Source organism: Heteronotia binoei, chromosome 13 (genome assembly GCF_032191835.1).
Source record: "Heteronotia binoei isolate CCM8104 ecotype False Entrance Well chromosome 13, APGP_CSIRO_Hbin_v1, whole genome shotgun sequence".
Taxonomy (NCBI): Eukaryota; Metazoa; Chordata; class Lepidosauria; order Squamata; family Gekkonidae; genus Heteronotia; species Heteronotia binoei.
Genome location: NC_083235.1, coordinates 4,231,855 through 4,255,256, shown reverse-complemented (window position 1 = coordinate 4,255,256; position 23,402 = coordinate 4,231,855). Strand labels below are relative to the sequence as shown.

The 23,402-nt window shown below is 49.3% G+C and overlaps 1 protein-coding gene across 1 annotated transcript in view; it reads left to right on the top strand.

The window, feature by feature from the left end:
- The window catches only part of DCAF15 (DDB1 and CUL4 associated factor 15), a 62,300-nt gene extending 38,898 nt beyond the window's left edge, over nucleotides 1-23,402 (top strand). The window contains exons 8-13 of the mRNA XM_060252809.1: nucleotides 3,444-3,535; nucleotides 14,094-14,222; nucleotides 17,790-17,875; nucleotides 19,131-19,235; nucleotides 20,943-21,058; nucleotides 22,739-23,402. Coding sequence (XP_060108792.1) covers nucleotides 3,444-3,535; nucleotides 14,094-14,222; nucleotides 17,790-17,875; nucleotides 19,131-19,235; nucleotides 20,943-21,058; nucleotides 22,739-22,794 — 584 coding nt within the window. The 3' untranslated portion in view covers nucleotides 22,795-23,402. The remainder of the gene's footprint in view (nucleotides 1-3,443; nucleotides 3,536-14,093; nucleotides 14,223-17,789; nucleotides 17,876-19,130; nucleotides 19,236-20,942; nucleotides 21,059-22,738) is intronic.

Sequence of the window (23,402 nt, the reverse complement as noted above, 5' to 3'; positions counted from 1 at the left end):
TCTGCTCATGACCTGAGTTCAATCCCCGACGGAAGCTGGGTTTTCAGGTAGCCGGCTCGAGATTGACTCAGCCTTCCGAGGTCGGTAAAATGAGTCCCCAGCTTGCTGGGGGGGAAGCGTAAATGACTGGGGAAGGCAATGGCAAACCACCCCGTAAAAAGTCTACCGAGAAAACGTCGTGAAAGCAACGTAACACCAGAGTCGGAAACGACTGGTGCTTGCATGGGGGACCTTTCCTTTCCCAGGCCCCACCCCTCTCTGGGCCAGTTTCCCTCTAAAACCTTACCACCCAATCAGAGGGATAGAAGAGACGCTGGGAAATGTAGGCTCTTTTGTAACTCCTAGGCAGGCTTCTCTGGGCCTGCAGGCCTCGCTAGGCCCAGGATCATGACAGAGGGTGACACTGCTTTTTGACTCCTCACATGGGAAAGCTTTCCTCCACCTCCATCCTTTGATAAGTTCTGTCTGTCAAGCATCGATATTCTCAATAATCAAGCGTTTGTTCTTTAATCAAAGACTTATGTTTATTGTAAAACTCCATAGCTTGCTCCAAGGACGGATTCCTTGGAAGTATGGCATACATAGTATTGAATAGTATCTTATAGGCAAACTTCAAAAGGCAGGGTTACAGATAACTTCAAAAGAATAACATAAAGATGCAAATTGAGTTGAAGGTTCAAAGGCTACTTTCTTGTATCTCTTTTACGGCTAAGGAATGCTAGCTAATGACAACATCTCCATTTCTCACACATTCTCTGCGAGCTGATAAGGCATGGCTGTGTGAATCTGGGGGAGAGGCACTCTACGCTGTTAATACAAGGTTACACGAAACATCCTGGGTCCAGATGGATTTATTATGCATCCAAGGGGGGGAAAGGAAAAGGGGGGAGAAGAAGAAAGGGGAAAAGACAAAGGTGATACCCTGCTGTAAATCTGGCCTGTTTGTAGGCTTCCCAAATCCCCCGCCTAGCTGGGGGACCCCCGATTTGGAGCCTTCTTCCCCCGCTCGCCAAAAATCTGGAAAGCGGGGGGGGGGGGATGGCGGCCCTTCCCACCCAGCCCCAATCCCAGCGGCTTCTCCTTGCCCTTCCCTTCCCACCCAGCCCCGATCGCAGCAGCCTTTCTTCAGTTTTCCCAGGCTGCTTCCCACTCCCAATCAGCTGGCTGGCGGGTGGAGGGGAGAGGGAGGCCCGCCCGCAAAGGACCATGTGCCTTTGCACCGCCGGAGGCTTGACTTGAAAGGCTTCAATTTAAGATGGTGTGTCTGTGTTTCTGTGAAGAAGCTGGCAGCAACTGGTGAGTAGAGAGGCCGATCCGCTGCTTCAGACTCACCAGAAAGGAGGGGGCGGAGATAGAGGGAAACGTCTTCATTATTCCCTATGTGATCGATTCTCATACGATATAATGGGGAATTGTTCTGGAGGTTTCGGGGGCTCTGGGGGAGCTGTTTTTTGAGGTAGAGGCACCGAATTTTCAATATAGTATCTAGTGTCTCTCCCCAAAGTACCCCCCAAGTTTCAAAACTATTGGACTTGGGGGTCGAATTCTATGAGCCCCAAAAGAAGGTGCCCCTATCCGTCATTTCCTATGGAAGGAAGACATTTAAAAAGGTGTGCTGTCCCTTTAAATGTGATGGCCAGAATTCTCTTGGAGTTCAATTATGCTTGTCACAGCCTTGCTCCTGGCTCCACCCCCAAAGTCTCCTGGCTCCACCCCCAAAGTCTCCTGGCTCCACTCCTAAAGTCCCCAGATATTTCTTGAATTGGACTTGGCAACCCTACCTGTTTGTACAAATAAAACCAGCATTAAGAAATAGCATGCTTGATACTGTCTCATGGCGCACTTGCCAGCAATTCCGTCTTCTCTCTGTGTCTCCAACTCCTGTGGCTTTCCTTTCTTAGGCAGGTCTGGTAGCGGGTTAAGAGACTTCCGTGTAGCTACCGCAGGGACTTTTGCGGCTGTGCTCAGGAAGCAACCTCGACAAAAGCGTTTGGAAGTTGGTTCTGCTTTCCGCTGATGTGTGTTTGTTACGAACTTTGCTTTTCTCGTAGCCAGCTGTGATCCAAAGCGGGTAGCTTAAAAGCCACGATCAGTCAGGCGGTTTGAAATGTCAGACGGTGGAAGCCGACAGTAGCCTTACAAACGCCCCTTAGCTGCTGAGAGACTTCAGAGGCTCTCGTACGGAGTTTCGTCTTGCAGCCTTTATGAAAATCCAAGAGAAGTGAAGCCCTTGTAGTTGCTTCTGGAAGCCTCTTCTGCAGGGCTGACGTGCATGCAAGAGAAAGCCTCAGAAGAGGCCATCTAAGCCTTTGGGAGAATTCAGTTATTTCCTTTATTTATACCCCACCCAGCCTTCTCCCCAGTGGGGACTCAAAAGTATCTTACAATATTCTCTCTTCCTTTTTTATCCTCACAACAACTCTGTGAGTCCAGGGGCACCTTTAAGACATATATGAACATATGAAGCTGCCTTCTACTGAATCAGACCCCTCCCCCCCTTGGTCCATCAAAGGCAGTCTTGTCTACTCAGAGTGGCAGCGGCTCTCCAGGGTTTCAAGCTGAGGTTTTTCACCCGTAATTGCTTGGACCCTTTTTAGTTGGAGGTGCCGGGGATTGAACCTGGGACCTTCTGCTTCCCAAGCAGATGCTCTACCACTGAGCCACAGCCCCATTCATGGCTCTCCAGGGTCTCCAGCTGAGGTTTTTCATGCCTCTTTGCCTGGACCCTTTTTAGTTGGAGGTGCCGGGGATTGAACCTGGGACCTTCTGCTTCCCACGCAGATGCTCTGCCACTGAGCCACTGTCCCTCCCCAAAACAGTATTGTCTACTCAGACTGGCAGCGGCTCTCCAGGGTTTCAAGCTGAGCTTTTTCACCCGTAGTTGCTTGGACCCTTTTTAGTTGGAGGTGCCGGGGATTGAACCTGGGACCTTCTGCTTCCCACGCAGATGCTCTGCCACTGAGCCACTGTCCCTCCCCAAAACAGTATTGTCTACTCAGACTGGCAGCGGCTCTCCAGGGTCTCAAGCTGAGGTTTTTCAGCCGTACTTGCCTGGACCCTTTTTAGGTGGAGGTGCCGGGGATTGAACCTGGGACCTTCTGCTTCCCACGCAGATGCTCTACCACTGAGCCACTGTCCCTCCCCAAAACAGTCTTGTCTACTCAGACTGGCAGCAGCTCTCCAGGGGCTCAAGCTGAACTTTTCCACGCCTACTTGCCTGGACCCTTTTTAGTTGGAGATGCCGGGGATTGAACCTGGGACCTTCTTGCTTACCAAGCAGATGCTCTACCACTGAACCGCAGTCCCTCCCCTAAGACAAACAAAGTTGAATTCTAGGTGTAAACTTCTGTGTGCACGCACACATCTTCAGATACCCAGGATTAAACTTTGTCGGTCTCTGTGCAGTTTGCCTCTGCTCGGCCTCTCACTGTTTCTCCTTTCAGAATACGAGGACGACAAGATCTCTTTGCCCTTCGTCGTGACGGACTTGCGAGGGAGGAACCTGAAGCTCCTGAAAGAGAGGGCTGTCTGCCAGGTGAGGGGGGGTTGGGCTTCTGGAGAACCCTCTGTGGCTGCCAGAGGAGATGCTGCTTCCATTGGGGAGCCTTCTTGACCCGAGAGCCAGCACAGGTAGCAAAACTGGGTGTTAAGGTTGGCTCGGCTCTAGGTGAGAAGGACCTCTGGGAGGCCTGGCTCAGCACCACAAGTCTTCCAGGGAGTACCAGTTGAAACCATTGGCTTAAGTCAGGGGTGCCCAAACTTGCTTAATGTAAGAACATAAGAGAAGCCATGTTGGATCAGGCCAGTGGCCCCTCCAGTCCAACACTCTGTGTCACATAAGAACATAAGAGAAGCCATGTTGGATCAGGCCAGTGGCCCCTCCAGTCCAACACTCTGTCACATAAGAACATAAGAGAAGCCATGTTGGATCAGGCCAGTGGCCCCTCCAGTCCAACACTCTGTGTCACATAAGAACATAAGAGAAGCCATGTTGGATCAGGCCAGTGGCCCATCCAGTCCAACACTCTGTGTCACATAAGAACATAAGAGAAGCCATGTTGGATCAGGCCAGTGGCCCATCCAATCCAACACTCTGTGTCACATAAGAGAAGCCATGTTGGATCAGGCCAGTGGCCCATCCAGTCCAACACTCTGTGTCACATAAGAACATAAGAGAAGCCCTGTTGGATCAGGCCAGTGGCCCATCCAGTCCAACCCTCTGTGACACATAAGAACATAAGAGAAGCCCTGTTGGATCAGGCCAATGGCCCGTCCAGTCCAACCCTCTGTCACATAAGAACGTAAGAGAAGCCCTGTTGGATCAGGCCAGTGACCCATCCAGTCCAACACTCTGTGTCACATAAGAACATAAGAGAAGCCCTGTTGGATCAGGCCAGTGGCCCATCCAGTCCAACACTTTGTGTCACATAAGAACATAAGAGAAGCCCTGTTGGATCAGGCCAATGGCCCGTCCAGTCCAACACTCTGTGTCACATAAGAACATAAGAGAAGCCCTGTTGGATCAGGCCAATGGCCCATCCAGTCCAACACTCTGTGTCACATAAGAACGTAAGAGAAGCCCTGTTGGATCAGGCCAGTGACCCATCCAGTCCAACACTCTGTGTCACATAAGAACATAAGAGAAGCCCTGTTGGATCAGGCCAGTGGCCCATCCAGTCCAACACTCTGTGTCACATACATACACACACACACACACACACACATATATATATATATATACACATACACACACACTGTGGCTAATAGCCACTGATGGACCTCTGCTCCATATTTTTAACCAATCCCCTCTTAAAGCTGTTTACGCTTGTAGCCACCACCACCTCCTATGGCAGTGAATTCCACATGTTAATCACCGTTTGGGTGAAGAAGGACTTCCTTTTATCCGTTCTAACCCAACTGCTCAGCAATTTCATTGAATGTCTTGTATTGTGAGAAAGGGAGAAAAGGACTTCTTTCTCTACTTTCTCCATCCCATGCATCATCTTGCCAGCCTCTATCATGTCAGCCCGCAGTCGACGTTTCTCCAAGCTAAAGAGCCCCAAGCGTTTTCACCTTCCTTCATAGGGAAAGTGTTCCAAACCTTTTAAGAACCACATAGAATAAATGTCAGATGTTTGAGAGTTGCAAGACATGAACACCAGATGTTTGAGAGCCACTGGAAGGACGGAAAGAAGGAAGGAAGGTAAATGGGGAGGGAGAGATGGAAAGAAAGCAACTTTAACGTTAAATGCATTCTCCAAGCCACCAGCTGCCTTGGCATGGAGAAGTGATCTCAAGAAAGAAATGCCTTTTCCGAGTTGGTTGGCGGGGCTGTGGGGTTTCAAGAGCCACACAATATGCGTGAAAGAGCCACATGTGACTCTGGAGCCACAGTTTTGCCACCCCTGGCTTAAACGAATCAGCTTCCTGTCTGGCACTGCTGAGACTTTGTTTGACATCTGCAGAGCAACATGCTTTACTGCAGGAGCGTCAGGTTCATTTGTTACAAGGGCCAGATCTTACATAAATGAGACCTTGCCGAGCCGGGCCATCCGTGTCATAAAATATAACGCCAGGTAGCAGAAATATAAACCTTGCATAGGACACAAACACAAAGATTTTTTAAAAGCTTCAAATAGAACATGCTTAATACATTAGCACTTGTTGGTCTTAAAGGCGCTTTCTTTGTATCTCTCCCATGGGATCCAGGGAACTGGGCAAAGGAAGCGCTGGCTCTTTCCTTCCTTCCCCAGGGGACTGGGGTGGGGGAGAGGAGCCTCAGCCAATAGAAGGAAGAGACCTAAGGTTCACATTGAAAATGAGAAGAGGATGAAAGAGCCCAGGGTTCACATTGAAAATGAGAAGCTTAATGCTGTGATTAGAGAATGTAGAACAGGGTTCCTAAACAATTGAGCCGTTAAAACTGAAGAAGGAATTGAAACGTCATCGAAATCTAGCGAGACGTCTTTTAAGAAAGTGGCTGCGTTGAAGCTCCGTTCTTTAGGAGCACCCACCTTGTGAATTTCAGTTGGATCATTTCCAAGTTTGGACTTATATTTATTCGTTTGGGGACGGTTTTTTTTTTTTTTGCCCCCTTGGGGTTTCTGTTACTTTAAAAGGCCTCAGCACTGCTGGCCTTTATCAATACTGTATTGTTTGCTATGTGTTGTACACAATCCTCGTAATATACTTTTGCTAACCGTAAGATGGTTGTATTACTTGGCGGCTTCGATCAGTCTATTAATTACACCAAGGGCCTTTCAAGCAGCAGTAGAAGGAAGAGAGGCTGGGCTTCGGTAGCTCTGCTGTGCGATTGAGAGAGCCTGGCAAAGCAAACTATTCCTCTCCCCCCCCCTCCTTCCCAAAGGAGGAGCCTCAGCCAGTGGAGATAATAGAGGCTTTGCTCTGTAGCTCTTGTGCGATTGAGCAAGCCTGGCAAAGCAAGCTGGGATGCGGAAGGAAGCAAGAGAGAGGGAGAGAGAAGGAAGCAGATGACAGGCAGTCACTTGGGGGCCTGGTGGGAGCCCTCCGAGGGCCTGAGTCAGCCCCTGGGCCACGTGTTTGACACCCCTGTTTTACTGCTTAACACAGCAAAAGAGAAAAACTTCATATTATCTTACTGGGTAAGTTCTGCTTCAGCAGCTGGAACAACTAGGCTTGAGTCCTGGAGTACCTTAGAGACCGAAGAGATCTCTGGGTGGTTTGCTCCCGTCATCAGATTTGACTCTCAGAAGCTCACGTCCTGAGGGATCTCATTGGTCTCCTGGGTTCTCCCCCTGCCCACTGTCAGGGAATGAGGGGGATGCTTGCCAGCTCCAGGTTGGGAAACTCCTGGAGATTTGGGGGTGGAGAGCTAGGCAAAACACTCCTTTTCATCCTGCAGCCCCAGGGCTTTTTTTTGCAGCAGGACCTCCTTTGCATATTAGGCCAATCCTCCAAGAGCTTACAGGGCTCTTTTTACAGGGCCTACTAAGCTCCTACTAAGGCATATTTCTAGGATGGAAAACCGCCGCCTTCCCAAGATTGCCCTGTATGGCGAACTCTCCACCGGCCATCGAAATAGAGGGGCACCAAAGAAGAGGTACAAGGACTCCTTGAAGAAATCCCTTAGCACCTGTCACATCAACCATCACCAGTGGTCTGACCTAGCCTCAGATCGCAAAGCATGGAGGCACACCATCCACCAGGCTGTCTCTTCGTTTGAGAACACACGCATAGCTGGTCTTGAGGACAAAAGGAGATTGAGGAAGAATCGCACTGCTACAGGACCAACCCTAAATCAGACTTTTCCCTGCAGCCGCTGTGGCCGGACCTGCCTGTCCCACATTGGTCTTGTCAGCCACCAGCGAGCCTGCACCAAACTATTGCACCCTTCTTAAATCTTCGTTCGCGAAGCCAAGCCGAGAGAGAGAGAGAGACTAAGCTCCAGGAGGACTGGCTACATCAGAAAGGTGTGGCCTAATATGCAAAGGAGTTCCTGCTACAAAAAAACCCCTCTTAACTGCAGCCCAGCTCAGCTGAAACTCTCTTCAGTGATATTGTAACAAAAGGGAAAAAACTGTATAAAAACAGCAACTGCTGATACAAGTCTTGGCTTGCTACTCTGTATTTTGAAACAAGCAATTTATTATCAATAGAACAAAGCAGGAGTCAAGTGCGCCTTTAAGACCAATTTTTATTCAGAACGTAAGCTTTTGTGTGCTCTGTAAGCACGCTTCATCAGATGAGGGGATCAGGGATTGTGGGCTGAAATACAAGCCGTTTGTTGGTTAAGAGGGCTAACTAACTGATCACGTGGTCACATAAAACAGTGTGGCTTGGCCATTTGGTCTGTATAGCCATAAAAGGTAATAGAATTCCCTGCCAAATGGTGTTTCTGCAAATCTAGGTGAGTCACAAAAGGACACGTATATCACAGTTGTAGTCCATCCAGTCTACTTACCAACATCAATCTATACATTATCAACATCATTCTAGTCTGCCATTAGAAAACAAGAATGCATAAAATGAAAATGGGTTAAATATATGTAATGAGATAAATAGCCAATATCCCTTATTTGAGTATGTCAATGTAAAACGTTATTCTGATACACTATTATAAAAGAGAAATACATTGGAATACTGTGGATGTATAGCTATACTCCCTGAGAGTGGGTTTAGCATATGTAATGTGATAAAAAAGCCAATATCCCTGTTCAGTCCTGGGGAGGCGTTTGTCCCAAGTTTCATAATAATTTGTAATTCAGCAATTTCTCTCTCCATTCTGTTCTTGAAGTTCCTTTGCAGTAAAACAGTAAAAAAAAAAATCAGTATTATTGACAAAAAAACCACTACGCACTAGATGTAAATTTGAAGGAAATACTCAGTATTTCCTTCAAATTTATATTTCGACACTCTCCAGCTTTTACAACTGCTGCGTAGACAATTGCAGCTAAAGCCTCAGAGATCAACATTCTTCCATTAGGGGGTTACCTTTTGACAGATTCAAAATGACCCTGTGCTAGGCTCTGAGTGCATGTTCTTTGGCACACAAGAAACATGCACTGGAGAGTGTCTAAATATAAATTTGAAGGAAACACCGGGTGTCCCATTATTGAATTCAAGGCTTCACCTAGTGTACTGCAGCCTGAAGAAGGCGAATGAAATGGAGAGTGACCTAGGTCAGGGGTGGCCAACGGTAGCTCTCCAGATGTTTTTTTTTGCCTACAACTCCCATCAGCCCCAGCCAGCACATGCTGGCTGGGGCTGATGGGAGCTGTAGGCAAAAAAAAACATCTGGAGAGCTACCGTTGGCCACCCCTGGCCTAGGCAATCCATCGCAGCTGCTGTTGCTGTAACATCAGCCCTCTATTGTAATTTTGCCAATGTTGTTAAAATCTGGCATCTAGGGTGTAGCCACTGCTACAGGACCAACCCTAAATCAGACTTTTCCCTGCAGCCGCTGTGGCCGGACCTGCCTGTCCCACATTGGTCTTGTCAGCCACCAGCGAGCCTGCAGCAGACGTGGACTATTGCACCCTTCTTAAATCTTCGTTCATGAAGCCAAGCCGAGAGGGTGTAGCGGGGTTTGGGTTTTTTTTTTTGTCAGTAATATTGAAAATAAATGGTTTGTTTCAAAATATAGAGTAGCAAGCCAAGACTTGTATCAACAGTTGTTACTTTAATACGGTTTTCCCCCCCTTTTTGTTACAATATCACTTTTCTGTATAGCCCCCTCTTTCTGCAGCACTCTCTTCAGCAGCTGGAAGGCTCGGAAGAATCAACGGTCACCCAGGTGGGCTTGAAACACGACGTTGTGTTTAAACCATCAACGAAGTCATTGTTTGGGCGTTTAAGCATTAACCAGGCGCCTGACTAGCTCACACACCTATTTTAGAACTTGTGAACAGTAGACAGAAATGGCTGCAACAGACCGTGCTCTGCTGTAGCGTGCCGCTGGTCTGTTGAAGCCTCTTCTGCCTACTGGGTCTCACGGCGACTCTCCAGGGTCTCTGGTGAAGGTCTTCAGCTTCCCCTTTCCATGGGGGAAGTCAGGAATTGAACCTGGGAATTGGTGTGTGAGGAATGTACTGTCAAGCCACAGGACAACTCTGAGAATCTTACAAAGAGGCTGCGGTGTCCCCAAAATGTGGATGATACCCAGCTCTACCTTTCTTTCATGCCTGATTCCAGTAAATTAGAACATAAGAGAGGCCATGTTGGACCAGGCCAGTGGCCCATCCAGTCCAACACTCTGTGTCACACAATGGCCAAAAAAACCCAGGTGCCATCAGGAGGTCCATCAGTGGGGCCAGGACACCAGAAGCTCTCCCACTGTTGCCCCTCCCAAGCACCAAGAAGACAGAGCATCTCTGCCCCATTCATAAGAACATAAGAGAAGCCATGTTGGACCAGGCCAGTGACCCATGCAGTCCAACACTCTGTGTCACACAGGGCCAAAAAAACAGACGCCCTCAAGAGGTTCACCAATAAGTGGGGCCAGGACACTAGAAGCCATCACACTGTTGCCCCTCCCAAGCACCCAGAATACAGAGCATGACTGCTCCAGACAGAGAGTTTCATCTATACCTTGTAGCTAATAGCCACTGATGGACCTCTGCTCCATATGTTTATCCAATCCCCTCTTGAAGCTAGCTATGCTTGTAGCCACCACCACCTCCTGTGGCAGTGAATTCCACACGTTAATCACCCTTTGGGAGAAGGACTTCCTTTTATCCATTTTATTTCATTGAATGCCCACGAGTTCCTGTATTGTGAGAAAGGGAGAAAAGTACTTCTTTCTCTACTTTCTCCATCCCATGCATAATCTTGTAAACCTCTATCATGTCACCCTTCAGTCGATGTTTCTCCAAGCTAAAGAGCCCCAAGCATTTTTACCTTCCTTCATAGGGAAAGTGTTCCAATCTTTTAATCATTCTAGTTGCCCCTTTCTGCGCTTTTTCCAGTGCTATAATATCCTTTTTGAGGTGTGGTGACCAGAACTGCACACAGTACTCCAAATGAGACCGCACCATTGATTTATACAGGGGCATTATGATACTGGCTGATTTGTTTTCAATTCCCTTCATAATAATTCCCAGCATGGCGTTGGCCTTTTCCTGAATGGAAATTCTTGAACTGAGTATCTGTAGGACAAATAAGGTATTGTGTAAATGGTCAAACAAATTCAGAGCTAAGTGGAAATTGTTTTTTATTGGGATACTAGTAAAAAATTAAAGAAAATGGAGCAGATACCTTCTTCCTTACATAGTTTAAATGTAAGGAAGGAAGTGACCACCTGGTGACACACTTGCTTGAGTGCACTGGATGTGGTTGTCCAATCATCTGTTCCACTGCTATTTAATTCTCTTCCACAGCAGTCACAAGGCACCTTTGTTGCCCTCTGCAGCATTGCTTGCAATTGCATGTGATTTTGGGGCCCCCTGCATAAAAGTACCAAAGCCCTTTATAACAAAACACTACATGTCTTGTTGGGCCCTGTTTTCAAGTCCTCAGCCTTCACTCCACTCTGGTAGATCTATCTGTCTCTCTGTTGTCTGTCGGTCATCTTTCTTTCTTTCTTTCTTTCTTTCTTTCTTTCTTTCTTTCTTTCTTTCTTTCTTTCTTTCTTTCTTTCTTTCTTTCTTTCTTTCTTTCTTTCTTTCTTCTATCATCTCTCCATCATCCATCCATCCATCATCATCCATCCCTCCCTCCCTCCCTCCCTTCCTCCTCCATCAATCCATCTATCCATCCTCCATCCATCCATCTATCCATCCTCCATCCATCCATCCTCCATCCATCCATCCATCCATCCATCCATCCTCTTCTTTCTTTCTTTCTTTCTTTCTTTCTTTCTTTCTTTCTTTCTTTCTTTCTTTCTTCATCTCCTTCCTTCCTTCCTTCCTTCCTTCCTTCCTTCCTTCCTTCCTTCCTTCCTTCCTTCCTTCCTTCCTTCCTCCCCCTCTCCCTCCCCCTCTTTCTTTCTTTCTTTCTTTCTTTCTTTCTTTCTTTCTTTCTTTCTTTCTTTCTTTCTTTCTTTCTTTCTTTCTTTCATCACCTACCTATCTCCTGTCCGTCCGTCCGTCCGTCCGTCCGTCCGTCCGTCTGTCTGTCTGTCTATCTATCTATCTATCTATCTATCTATCTATCTATCTATCTATCTATCTATCTATCTATCTATCTATCTATCTATCTATCTATCTATCTATCTATCTATCTATCTATCTATCTATCTATCCTATCCATCTATCCTATCCATTTCATTTCTGTGGATTTGTATTCTGCCCTTTCCCATAAGGGCTCAGGGTGGGTTCTAACATATCAAACAGTTAAAAACCAACAATACATCAATAGATAAACAATAAAATGGTTAAACAATTAAAAAGGTCAAGGTAGTCCCCTGCGCAAGCACCAGTCATTTCCGACTCTGGGGTGACGTTGCTTTCACGTTTTCACGGCAGACTTTTTACAGGGTAGTTTGCCACTGCCTTCCCCAGTCATCTACACTTTCCCCCCAGCAAACTGGGTACTCATTTTACCCACCTCGGAAGGATGGAAGGCCGAGTCAACCTTGAGCTGGCTACCTGAACCCAGCTTCTGCTGAGGTTCAAACTCAGGTTGTGAGCAGAGCTTAGGACTGCAGTACTGCAGCTTTAACACTCTGCGCCACGGGGCTCTTAAGGTAAAGGTAGTCCCCTTTTTGGCCACTGTGTGACACAGAGGGCGTTTTCGCACTTACCTTAAGCCCGAGCGACGTCCCTCTTCACCGCGCAGCGTCTGCACGTTTTTTGCACTAATTGCTCTGGAGCACCTGGAAGAGCCGGAAAGTCCCGCGGCTTTTGCGGTGGAAATGTAAACTGCCAAAAACCGGTTTACATTTGCGCCGCAAAAGCCGCGGGACTTTCCGGCTCTTCCAGGTGCTCGGGAGCAATTAGTGCGAAAACTGTGCAGACGCTGCGCGGTGAAGAGGGATGTCGCTCCGGCTTAAGGTAAGTGCGAAAACGCCCAGAGTGTTGGACTGGATGGGCCATTGGCGTGATCGAACATGGCTTCTCTTATGTTCTTATGTCCTGATGGCACCTGGGGGTTTTTGGCCACTGTGTGACCCAGAGTGTTGGACTGGATGGGCCATTGGCCTGATTCAACATGGCTTCTCTTATGTTCTTCTGTGACACAGAGTGTTGGACTGGATGGGCCATTGGCCTGATCCAACATGGCTTCTCTTATGTTCTTACGTGACACAGAGTGTTGGACTGGATGGGCCACTGGCCTGATCCAACATGTATTCTCTTATGTTCTTCTGTGACACAGAGTGTTGGACTGGATGGGCCACTGGCCTGATCCAACATGGCTTCTCTTATGTGACACAGAGTGTTGGACTGGATGGGCCATTGGCCTGATCCAACATGGCTTCTCTTATGTTCTTATGTGACACAGAGTGTTGGACTGGATGGGCCATTGGCCTGATCCAACATGGCTTCTCCTATGCTGTTACGTTCTTCGGTTTTGAAATGGTCACCATCTGAATTTTAAATGGTTAATTGGGTTTTTTGGTTTTATGTTTAGTTAGTCGTTTTAGAAATTATGTAATCCGTTGTATTGATGTGACCCCACCCTGAGCCCACGTGGGAAGGGCGGGATACAAATGTAAATAAATAAAGTATTTATCCATCTGCTGTCTTGGTCGAAACGAGTAGAGTTAATTTAACGGTCACTGTTCATCCTATGGCAGGGGTGGCCAGACTTGCTTAATGTAAGAGTGACATAGAATAAATACCAGATGTCTGAGAGCCACGAGACATGAAAGTCAGACGTTTGAGAGCCTCAAGGAAGGAAGGAAAGAAGGAGGGAGAGGTAGAAATATAAAGCAACTTTTAACTTTAAATGCATTCTCCAAGCCGCTGGTTGGCTTGGCTCGGAGGACTGATTGAAAGAGAGAAATGCCTTCTCCGAGGTTGCCAGTGCGGTGGCGGAGGCTTGGAGAGACACACAATATGAGTGAAAGAGTCACCTGTGGCTCCTGAGCCACAGTTTGGCCGCCCCATCCTGTGATGTCTTGTGCAGCTCCCCCCCCTTTTGTTTCATGCCCTTCCCACTGCTTTCACATCAGTGTTTTTGTCTCCCCTTTTTCCGAGACGGTTCTTCCATTTATCTTCTTTGATTGACAGTGTGTCGTCTTCAGGCTGCTCCCGCAGTGATGCACGAGGGCAGTAAATGACATAATAAATGAGTCGCTAAGAAATGCAGACGGCTCCGGTCATGTTGCAAATCAGGCTGGGACATGGAGATGTCTGATCCCCGGGCCCCGTTGCTGGCTTTATGTTTAGTGTGGTGCTTGTAACATGACTTTTTTTTAGGATTGTGACAATCCCATCGCAGTCAGAACATCGCAGGCCCTGGGAGGGGGCGGGGGGGGGGGAAGAACTGGAATTGGGAAGAAGAGAGCCAGAGAAAGAATTATTGGCAGCTCCCTAGAGCCGGTGGTTAGAAAGTAAGAGCCTGCTGTTCCAGGCCTGCCATAAATCTTTTCCCGAAGATGAGGCTCTTGGGAGGGTCTGGAGGCCCAGACGCCTGCCTTGGATGGAAGCCACATCTTTTGTTTCTCTTTCCAGGGCCAGTATTTAACAGTGGAGCAGCTCACGCTGGATTTCGAGTACGTCATTAACGAGGTCATCCGGAACGACGCCTCGTGGTCCAAGCAGTTCTGCTCCTTCAGCGACTACGACATCGTCATCTTGGAGGTAGGCACGTCCCGGGCACCTGTGCAGAGGGCTGGCGCTCCTTTTCTGGGGAGGGGGGGTGTTCTCTGCTCCCTCCCAAGTAATAAATCGTCAGCAGCTTGCCTTAGATTTGGGGAAGGACAGCCGCCAGGAAATTCCTGGCGGGCGTCCGCTTAAGAAGCCTCTTTAACCAAGAGCCTCTTGCGTTGGCCTGGCAGTTTAAGGTTTTCTGAGCAAGATAAAAGCTGGAAGTGTGTAGGAGCCTTGTGTGAATTGATTGTTTTATTGAAGTAGTTGACCTGCTTCCATATAACTCAAACAATACATAGCACAACATATATAACGTGCATATTGCATTGGAATTAAACTCCCCTGAGCTTTATACCTACCTTTCCCTTTAGCCCCTTCCAAAACGTTGCCTCAAAATCTTTAAATTCCTCATTTAGTGATTCAAGGGGGACCCACTTTGAAAGTGGAGGCACCCACTGAACCTGCTTCCCCGCCCTCCCCCCCCCCCCCCCCGGTATTTTTAATGCTGTCTGTCTTGGGCCTGTTGTATTCTCAATCTCCTTTTTTAACCTTTGTGTAAATATTCCACAATATTGCTCCTCTAGTTATACTGTCTTCCCATCAGACCCATTTATCCTTACTTTTACCGTCCAATTCCATCAACATTTTTATTTGCAAGGTTTCATAATATCCTTCCAAGCGTGGCATACCGCAGCCGAAATCTTCCTTTGACGAATATGTCACTTGCCTTGATATTCTAGCTTGTGTCTTTCCAAACCCCCAGTTTTTTAGTGCCTTACCCCCCCCCCCCTTGCTAATTGTTTCTCAGATACCCATTCTGGAAGCTGCTTTTCCTTTAATATTCTTCTGGTTTAGGCTTAAAATGGGGCTTAAAACCATTCACATGGTGGGGGGGGGGGACCCTTAAGAACATAAGAGAAGCCATGTTAGATCAGGCCAATGGCCCATCCAGTCCAACATTCTGTGTCACACAGCGGCCAAATATATATATATATATATATACACACACACACATACACACTGTGGCTAATAGCCACTGATGGACCTCTGCTCCATATTTTTATCTAACCCCCTCTTGAAGGTGGCCATGCTTGTGGCCGCCACCACCTCCTGTGGCAGTGAATTCCACATGTTAATCACCCTTTGGGTGAAGAAGGACTTCCTTTTATCCGTTTTAACCTGTCTGCTCAGCAATTTCATGGAATGCCCACGAGTTCTCGTATTGTGAGAAAGGGAGAAAAGTACTTCTTTCTCTACTTTCTCCATCCCATGCATTATCTTGTAAACCTCTATCATGTGACTGTTGGGTCCTTAGTGACTGTTGGGTCCAGCCATGAAAGCGGAACTTGAGGGGTTGTAACACTCTGCGTCCCTCTTGCACCAGCTGGGTTTTGCAGCCTGATAATCCCCGCATTGAGGCCTCCTGCATCCTAGGCGGGAGCATATTGGTTGCTGAACAAAGCAGTAGACAAGTGCACCTTGAAGACCAACTAGTTTCATTCAGAATGTCAGCTTTCGTATGCTCTTAAGAGCTTTGTTCCGTTGCTTCAGACCAACACGGCTACCTCCTGGGATCTCTTTGTTGTCGAAGTTAGCCATGGAGAGGGGGAGACCGTTTCCTGTCCTCCGCAACAGGCTGATTAGATTCCTTTTGGTTTGGCCCCCTGGCATCTTTTCTGCCAGATTTGGAATGCAAAGTCTGCTCCTGGACTTTACCGCTCATTTCCTGGGAAGGGGCGAATTCCTCTGTGGCTCTGTAGATAGCCCTAAAGACTTCCTTCCACTCTCAAAGGGAGGGCTTCCACGCTTGTGAGCCGGTGAGTCTGGGCTGTTGCGGGCCCAGGTGCTTGGGGGTGGGGTGAGGGAGACAGGAATGGCTGGATCCTTTGAGAATGGTCCCTCAGCAGCATTCCTCAGGGTAGTCTATTCCGGGGTTCCGCAGCACGGTCCCCACAGGCACTGGGATACCCGCAAGTACTTCCCTTGGGGCCCGACAAGCTTGTTATTAGCGGTCTGTAGTCAAGTGAAATGAAAAGGAGTCCCGTGGCGCAGAGGGGTAAAGCTGCAGTACTACAGTCCAAGCTCTGCTCACGACCTGAGTTCGATCGCGGCGGAAGCTGGGTTCAGGTGGCCAGAATAGAATACAATCCGAGAGAGGTCACTATAATGGATAACACAACAGAAAATGCAAGCTAGTGAGCAGTTTACTAAGAAATATATAGAAGCCAGTCCAGATGTCCAAAACGTGTACATTCAAGTCCCAAAGTAGTGTGGTGACGAGCCAATCGATTAAGTACTTGTTTCTTTCCAGTCTTCATCAGACCTGGAACCAATATTGATTCAATTATATAGATTATTTACATAATTTTTAAAAAAGGGGGACACGGAGCGTCTCCGGCAGCAATTTCACATCGGCCACAGCTCAGTATAAGGCTTTTTGCGCAAGAAGACTGGAAAGAAACAAGTACTTAATTGGGACTTGAATGTACACGTTTTGGGCATTTGGACTGGTTTCTATATATTTCTTAGTAAATTGGTCACTAGCTTGCATTTTTTGTTGAGTTCAGGTAGCCGGCTTGAGGTTGGCTCAGCCTTCCATCCTTCCGAGGTCGGTCAAATGAGGCTTGCTGGGGGGAAAGGGTAGATGCCTGGGAAAGGCAAGGGCAAACCACCCCGTCAAAAGTCTGCCGTGAAAACGTTGTGAAAGCAACATCAGCCCAGAGTTGGAAACAACTGGTGCTTGCACAGGGGACCTTTCCTTTTTAAGGGTATTTATTGTCTGTTGACTCAGCCTTCCCTCCTTCTGAGGTGGGTAAAATGAGTCCCCAGCTTGCTGGGGGCCAGTGTAGATGTCTGGGGAAGGCAAGGGCACAGGGGACTGACTACCCTTCACTTTTTTTATTCCAATGCAAGGGTTTCCCACGGCTGTTGCAGCGGGCAGCCAGCCTCTGGAGGATCAGGAGGGCTTGTAAGCAATACTCCCTTCTAAGCCGCAGAGTCTTGTGAGCAAGAATTCTACTTGGTGAGCTCCTGGCCTTAAAGTCGTGAGCTGCTGCATGAATTCGCTTGCTCTGGGGTCATTTTTTCCTGAGCGGAGACCAAAACGTGTGAGCCGGAGGCTAGAAAACTGTGAGCTAGCTCACGCTCACTCAGCTTAGAGGGAACACTGCTTGTTAAGCACCAGGATTTCTGTAGCCAGTGAATGTTTCCTGTTGCCTCTTTGGGCTTTTCTCCCTTGTGGCTCCAGCTTCCGCTGTACTCGTGCAGGGTGGGGGCTCCTTATCTCCTCTCAAGATTCCGAAGGTGCCTGCAGGCTCTGGAAGATTAGCAGACCCCCCCCCCCCCAGTGTGTTCACTCACTCCACCCCCAACTAGCTAAAGCATTATTAGCATAAAACCCATAGCTGGCTGGGAAGAACGGATGCCTTGGCAGCCTCAGTGCCGTCTTTTCAGGAGAGCGTCGGGCCGGTGGTTCTGCTCATGCCGGCCCAGATGTCCCCGCACGTGGTTTGAGTCCCGAGCTGCTTGATTTGCCGGTTGTTGAATTCCTCTCTCCAGGTGTGTCCGGAGACCAACCAAGTGATCATCAACATCGGGCTTCTACTCCTGGCCTTTCCCTCCCCAGATGAAGAGGGACAGCTGAGGTGAGTCCGTCCTGCTGGTGTGCTCTCCTCCCCCTCCTCCTAGGGTGGCCAGCTCCAGTTCAAGAAGGATCTGGGGACTTTGGGGGTGGAGCCAGGAGACTTGGGGGGGGGGCGGAGCCAGGATGTTGCAAGCATCATTGAACTCCAGAGGGAGTTCCGGCCATCACATTTCAAGGGACCGCACACCTTTTAAATGCCTTCCCTCCATTGGAAATAATGAGGGGAACCTTCTTTTGGGGCTCATGGAATTGGGCCCCCTGGTCCAATCCTTTCGAAGCTTGGAGGGTGTTTTGAGGAGAGGCCCTGGATGCCGTGCTGCAAAGTAGGTGCCCCAGATATCTGTAGATCAGTTCTCCACTACACCTTATGGGAATGTGTCACTCTAGAGAATAATGGAGGGCCCAGCGGATATTCTGCACCCCTCTCTACTTCCTGACGACCCTGAAGTGGGGGGAGGGCCTCCAAACCGGGGGGTCCCCTCCCCCCACCTGGGGATTGGCCACCCTACCCCCCACCCCACCCCACCCCACCCCAGACCGCATCAATCGTTGAAATGCTATTTTTTTTGGATTCACGATAAGATCGGGTTGGGCCAGGCCATCCGGATTGAGGCGAGAGACGGACGGAGTTGGTTTGCCTTTGCCTGCCTCTGCACAGAAACCCTGCATTAAGAGTCGGCTCTCCATAGACAGGCGCTTTGAAGCGAAGCTTTAGGGTTGAACACCAAGGCTATTTGCCACTAGATGAAGCTGCTGTTGCCGAAGGAGAACTGAAGCTCTGAAGCTATCTTGGGGGACATCTGCTGGGAGGGGGCGGGGTTGCCAGAACATCACATGCTTGTGCAGTGATTTAAGTGACTCTTATCTGGGAGAACCGGGTTTGATTCCCCACTCCTCCACTTGCAGCTGCTGGAATGGCCTTGGGTTAGCCACAGCTCTCTTATCTGGGAGAACCGGGTTTGATTCCCCACTCCTCCACCTGCACCTGCTGGAATGGCCTTGGGTTAGTCATAGCTCTTGCAGGAGTTGTCCTTGAAAGGGCAGCTGTTGTGAGATTCCTCTCAGCCCCACCCACCTCACAGGGTGTTTGTGGTGGAGGAGGAAGATAAAGGAGATTGTGAGCCACTCTGAGTGGAGGGCGGAATATAACTCCAATGTCGTCTTCTTCAGTGTTACTTACTTTTTGTCTTCAGGAATTTACCGAGTTTTGCATCTAAATTTTTTTCCCTCCCTGTATCCAAACACCCCCTTTGCAGGCCCAAGACCTATCACACCAGCCTCAAAGTCTCATGGGACCTGAATACAGGCGTCTTTGTCACGGTCAGCGTGGGGGACCTCACCGAAGTCAAAGGGCAGACCAGGTAGGAGACGACTAGGCAACACAGCCTTTTTCTCAGCAGACGATGGGTGAGATGGACATATCTTCGTCACACGCACTAAGCTTGCGCTCTGAGTGCTTCAGCCAGGCAAACTCCAGGTCAGGGGTGGCCAAACGGTGGCTCGGGAGCCACATGTGGCTCTTTCATGCATGTTGTGTGGCTCTCAAAGCCCCCACTGTCCCACCAGCTGGCTTGGAAAAGGCATTTCTCTCTCACTTCATTCTCCGAGCCAAGCTAGCCAGTGGCTTGGAGAATGCATGTAAAGTTAAAGTTGCTTTCTTTCCACCTCCCTCCTGCCTCCCCATCTCCCTTCTTCCTTCCTCCCTCCCTTCTTCCTTTCCTCCCTCCCTCCTTCCTTCCTCCCTTCTTCCTTCCTTCCTTCTTCCTCCCTCCCTCCTTTCCTCTTTCCCTCCCTTCTTCCTCCCTCTCTCTTCTTCCTCCCTCCCTCCTTCCTTCCTCCCTCCCTCCTTTCCTCTTTCCCTCCCTTCCTCCCTTCTTCCTCCCTCCCTCCCTTCTTCCTTCCTTCCTCCCTCCCTCCCTCTTCTCAAACTTCTGGCATTCATGTCTTGTGGCTCTCAAACTCTCTGTGGCTCTTACATTAAGTGAATTTGGCCACCCCTGCTCCAGACAGACCCAAGGAAGTTCTCCAACTCTGCAGTTCCTCTTCTTCCCTTTATTCCCCTCTTTGTTGTGGTTGTCCTGCTTTCTTTGGAGAAGTCTTTTGGCCAGCCAGATTGCTCTTTTGTTTCGTCCCGGGGCTGAGTGAGGAGGCCCTGCAAGCTGTTGGGGGAACCAGCCTAGAGCTGCCGTTGAGTCATTTCTGCTTTTGACACCGTTCTCAGAGATGACATATCTGGGCAAGCCAGGTTCCCCTAAGCTTAGCAGAAAGAGGAGGCCGGCAGGACTTCTGCACTGTAAAGGCTTTAGGCTGAGCAGCCAGGTTAGAATGCATAAAAGGGCGATTAACGTGGAATTCACTGCCACAGGAGGTGGTGGCGGCTACAAGCATAGCCAGCTTCAAGAGGGGATTGGATAAAAATATGGAGCAGAGGTCCATGAGTGGCTTTTAGCCACAGTGTATATATATTTGGCCACTGTGTGACACAGAGTGCTGGATGGGCCCCTGGCCTGATCCAACAGGGCTTCTCTTATGTTCTGTGACACAGAGTGTTGGACTGGAGGGGCCATTTGCCTGATCTAACATGGCTTCTCTTATGTTCTTATGTGACACAGAGGGTTGGACTGGAGGGGCCACTGGCCTGATCCAACATGGCTTCTCTTATGTTCTTCTGTGACACAGAGTGTTGGACTGGAGGGGCCACTGGCCTGATCCAACATGGCTTCTCTTATGTTCTTCTGTGACACAGAGTGTTGGACTGGAGGGGCCACTGGCCTGATCCAACAGGGCTTCTCTGAGGTTCTTATGTGACACAGAGTGTTGGACTGGAGGGGCCACTGGCCTGATCCAACATGGCTTCTCTGAGGTTCTTATGTGACACAGAGTGTTGGACTGGAGGGGCCATTGGCCTGACCCAACATGGCTTCTCTTATGTGACACAGAGTGCTGGACTGGAGGGGCCACTGGCCTGATCCAACATGGCTTCTCTTATGTTCTGATGAATCAAGGGGCCCATGGAGACCTTGGCCGGTGGGCCTTGCTTGCTGACGCCTCTCCCATCTCTTCCTCAGCGGAAGCGTGTGGAGCTCTTACCGGAAGAGTTGCGTGGACATGGTGATGAAGTGGCTGGTGCCAGAGAGCAGCGGTCGCTATGTCAACAGGATGACCAATGAGGCCCTTCATAAAGGTAACCTGCCAGCTCTCCTGCGCTCAGTTTAATGGGACCTCCCCCAAAGGTACCTTTGCATGGCCAGTCGATGCTGTCCAACACCCTGTAAATCCTTACAGAAATACCCAAGAGACCTGGAATAAGGATTGTCTATTTCTGCAAGGCCTTGTCTCGTCTTGCTCTTTACATCCCTTGTCGAGAGGAAAGGTCTTCGTGTCGTGGTTAAGTGTGCGGACTGTTATCTGGGAGAACAGCGTTTGATTTCCCCTCTCCTCCACTTGCAGCTGCTGGAATGGCCTTGGGTCAGCCATACTTCTCTTATCTGGGAGAACCGGGTTTGATTCCCCACTCCTCCACTTGCAGCTGCTGGAATGGCCTTGGGTCAGCCAGAGCTCTCTTATCTGGGAGAACCGGGTTTGATTCCCCACTCCTCCACTTGCAGCTGCTGGAATGGCCTTGGGTCAGCCAAAGCTCTCTTATCTGGGAGAACCGGGTTTGATTCCCCACTCCTCCACTTGCACCTGCTGGAATGGCCTTGGGTCAGCCAGAGCTCTCTTATCTGGGAGAACCGGGTTTGATTCCCCACTCCTCCACTTGCAGCTGCTGGAATGGCCTTGGGTCAGCTAGAGCTCTTGTAGTTGTCCTTGAAAGGGCAGCTTCTGGGAGAGTTTTCTCGGCCCCACCCACCTCACAGGGTGTCTGTTGTGGCGGGGTGGGTGGGGGATAGAGGTAAAGGAGACTGTTACCACTCTGAGATTCAGGGTATAAGGCAGGATATAAATCCAATGTCGTCTTCTAAGTAGCTTGAACTGGTTTTTTTCCCCCCCTGTGCTCTGTATATTTCCCTGCCCAGTGCTGCTGCTAAGAGGGGGGTCAGGGCTGTCTCGCTTCTGGGACAGAGGAAGCTTTCTCCTTGTTGGCTGAGTTCTGCTCTGCTTGTCTCCCAGGTCCATTTATATTTGGACTTGGGGGAAGGGGTTTGAACTGACATCACAGTGCAAAAGTTCCCGGCATCCGCCTTCCGGCTTCAAGTCATGATTGCCCGCTAAAATGCAACTACATCCGAGAGACCCTTATATTTGCTCCCTAGCTTCCTTCGGTCTTTATGCTTTCTGCGGCAAAATGCCCCATTATCTCTCAGACTTAACCGTTCCAAGTCATCGCAGGGCATTTATGTTGGCTAGACTAAACGCGTTGCCCTCCAAAGTTCTACAAGGGAGATATCATTGAGTCCCTTTAGGCGACCGACTCTGTTCCTGCAGAGCGAATATTCCCGACTCGATTCAGCATATATCGCTCGATTGCTCCTTTTATCATTATCTCCGTAAAGGTTTATGTTGCAAGCTTTCTTTCTCCCCAGATTGGTCTATTCTGCCACCCTGTGGTTATTTATTGAACGATTCTGAGGGGGAGGTTAGTGAGGCTGTGGCAAAACTTTTGGCTGACATCCTTAAATTTAAATCTGACTATGTTTGAATTCATCTGTAAGCTCGGTTTCGTTTTGATTTTATCTCCAGGGTTTCAGTTTTTATATTCTGTGCATTTTTTTAGTTGCAGCTGTTATGCCATTAAAGGTTTGGCACGGGTGGTTTCTTGAGAGGCCTGCGATGCAGTGGGAGGGAGGGGTTTCTCTCCGGGGCGGGGGCACCCTCAGGCCGCAGGATCTGACTGACTGGCCGCTCCCTCCTTCCCCTGCAGGCTGCTCCTTGAAATTCCTCGCCGACAACGAGCGCTACACGTGGATCGTCTTGTGAAGCTTCGGTAGTTCGTTCCCTGCCATAACCACGTCGGATTCAACTACCTCCATGTTGGAAAGTTGTTTGTTTTTCTTTTCTTTTTAATCCCCCCCCCCTCCCTCGGCCAGACGGCCCGGAGAGGGCCTCTGTTTTGTTGGGCGGAACCGCAGCCCTGGCTTCGTCGTCTCCGTCCGCGGGGTGGGAATCATGAGGCCGACCCGGGCGTTTCCGAAAGGCCTTCCGCTGCCAGCGGGCTAGTCTGGGAGAGCGGCTGTTTCCGCCGTGCGGGTGAGGAGCCCTTCTCTGCAGCAGCAGGTTCGTGGGTACTTAGCAAGACTGTAAGCGGTGTGGTGGGGGGAGGAGTGTCTTCTCTGGGGCCTGCCCTCCCTCAGTGCTACGTTGGAACACTCCAGCACGGACCCCTCTAGGGCAACGAGTCTGTGCCGGAGACCGAACAGAGCATCTCTCTGCTGGAGCCTCTGCTGTGCTCTCGCTGGAAAAGCCATCTCTTTCCCCCCCACCCTGAAGCTTAGATGCCATTGCTCCCTCTCCCTTGTACGAGCCCCCCCCCCTTTTAGTTTATCACAAGCAGGCTTTCTGTTACCTGCAATAAACATTAAATTTGA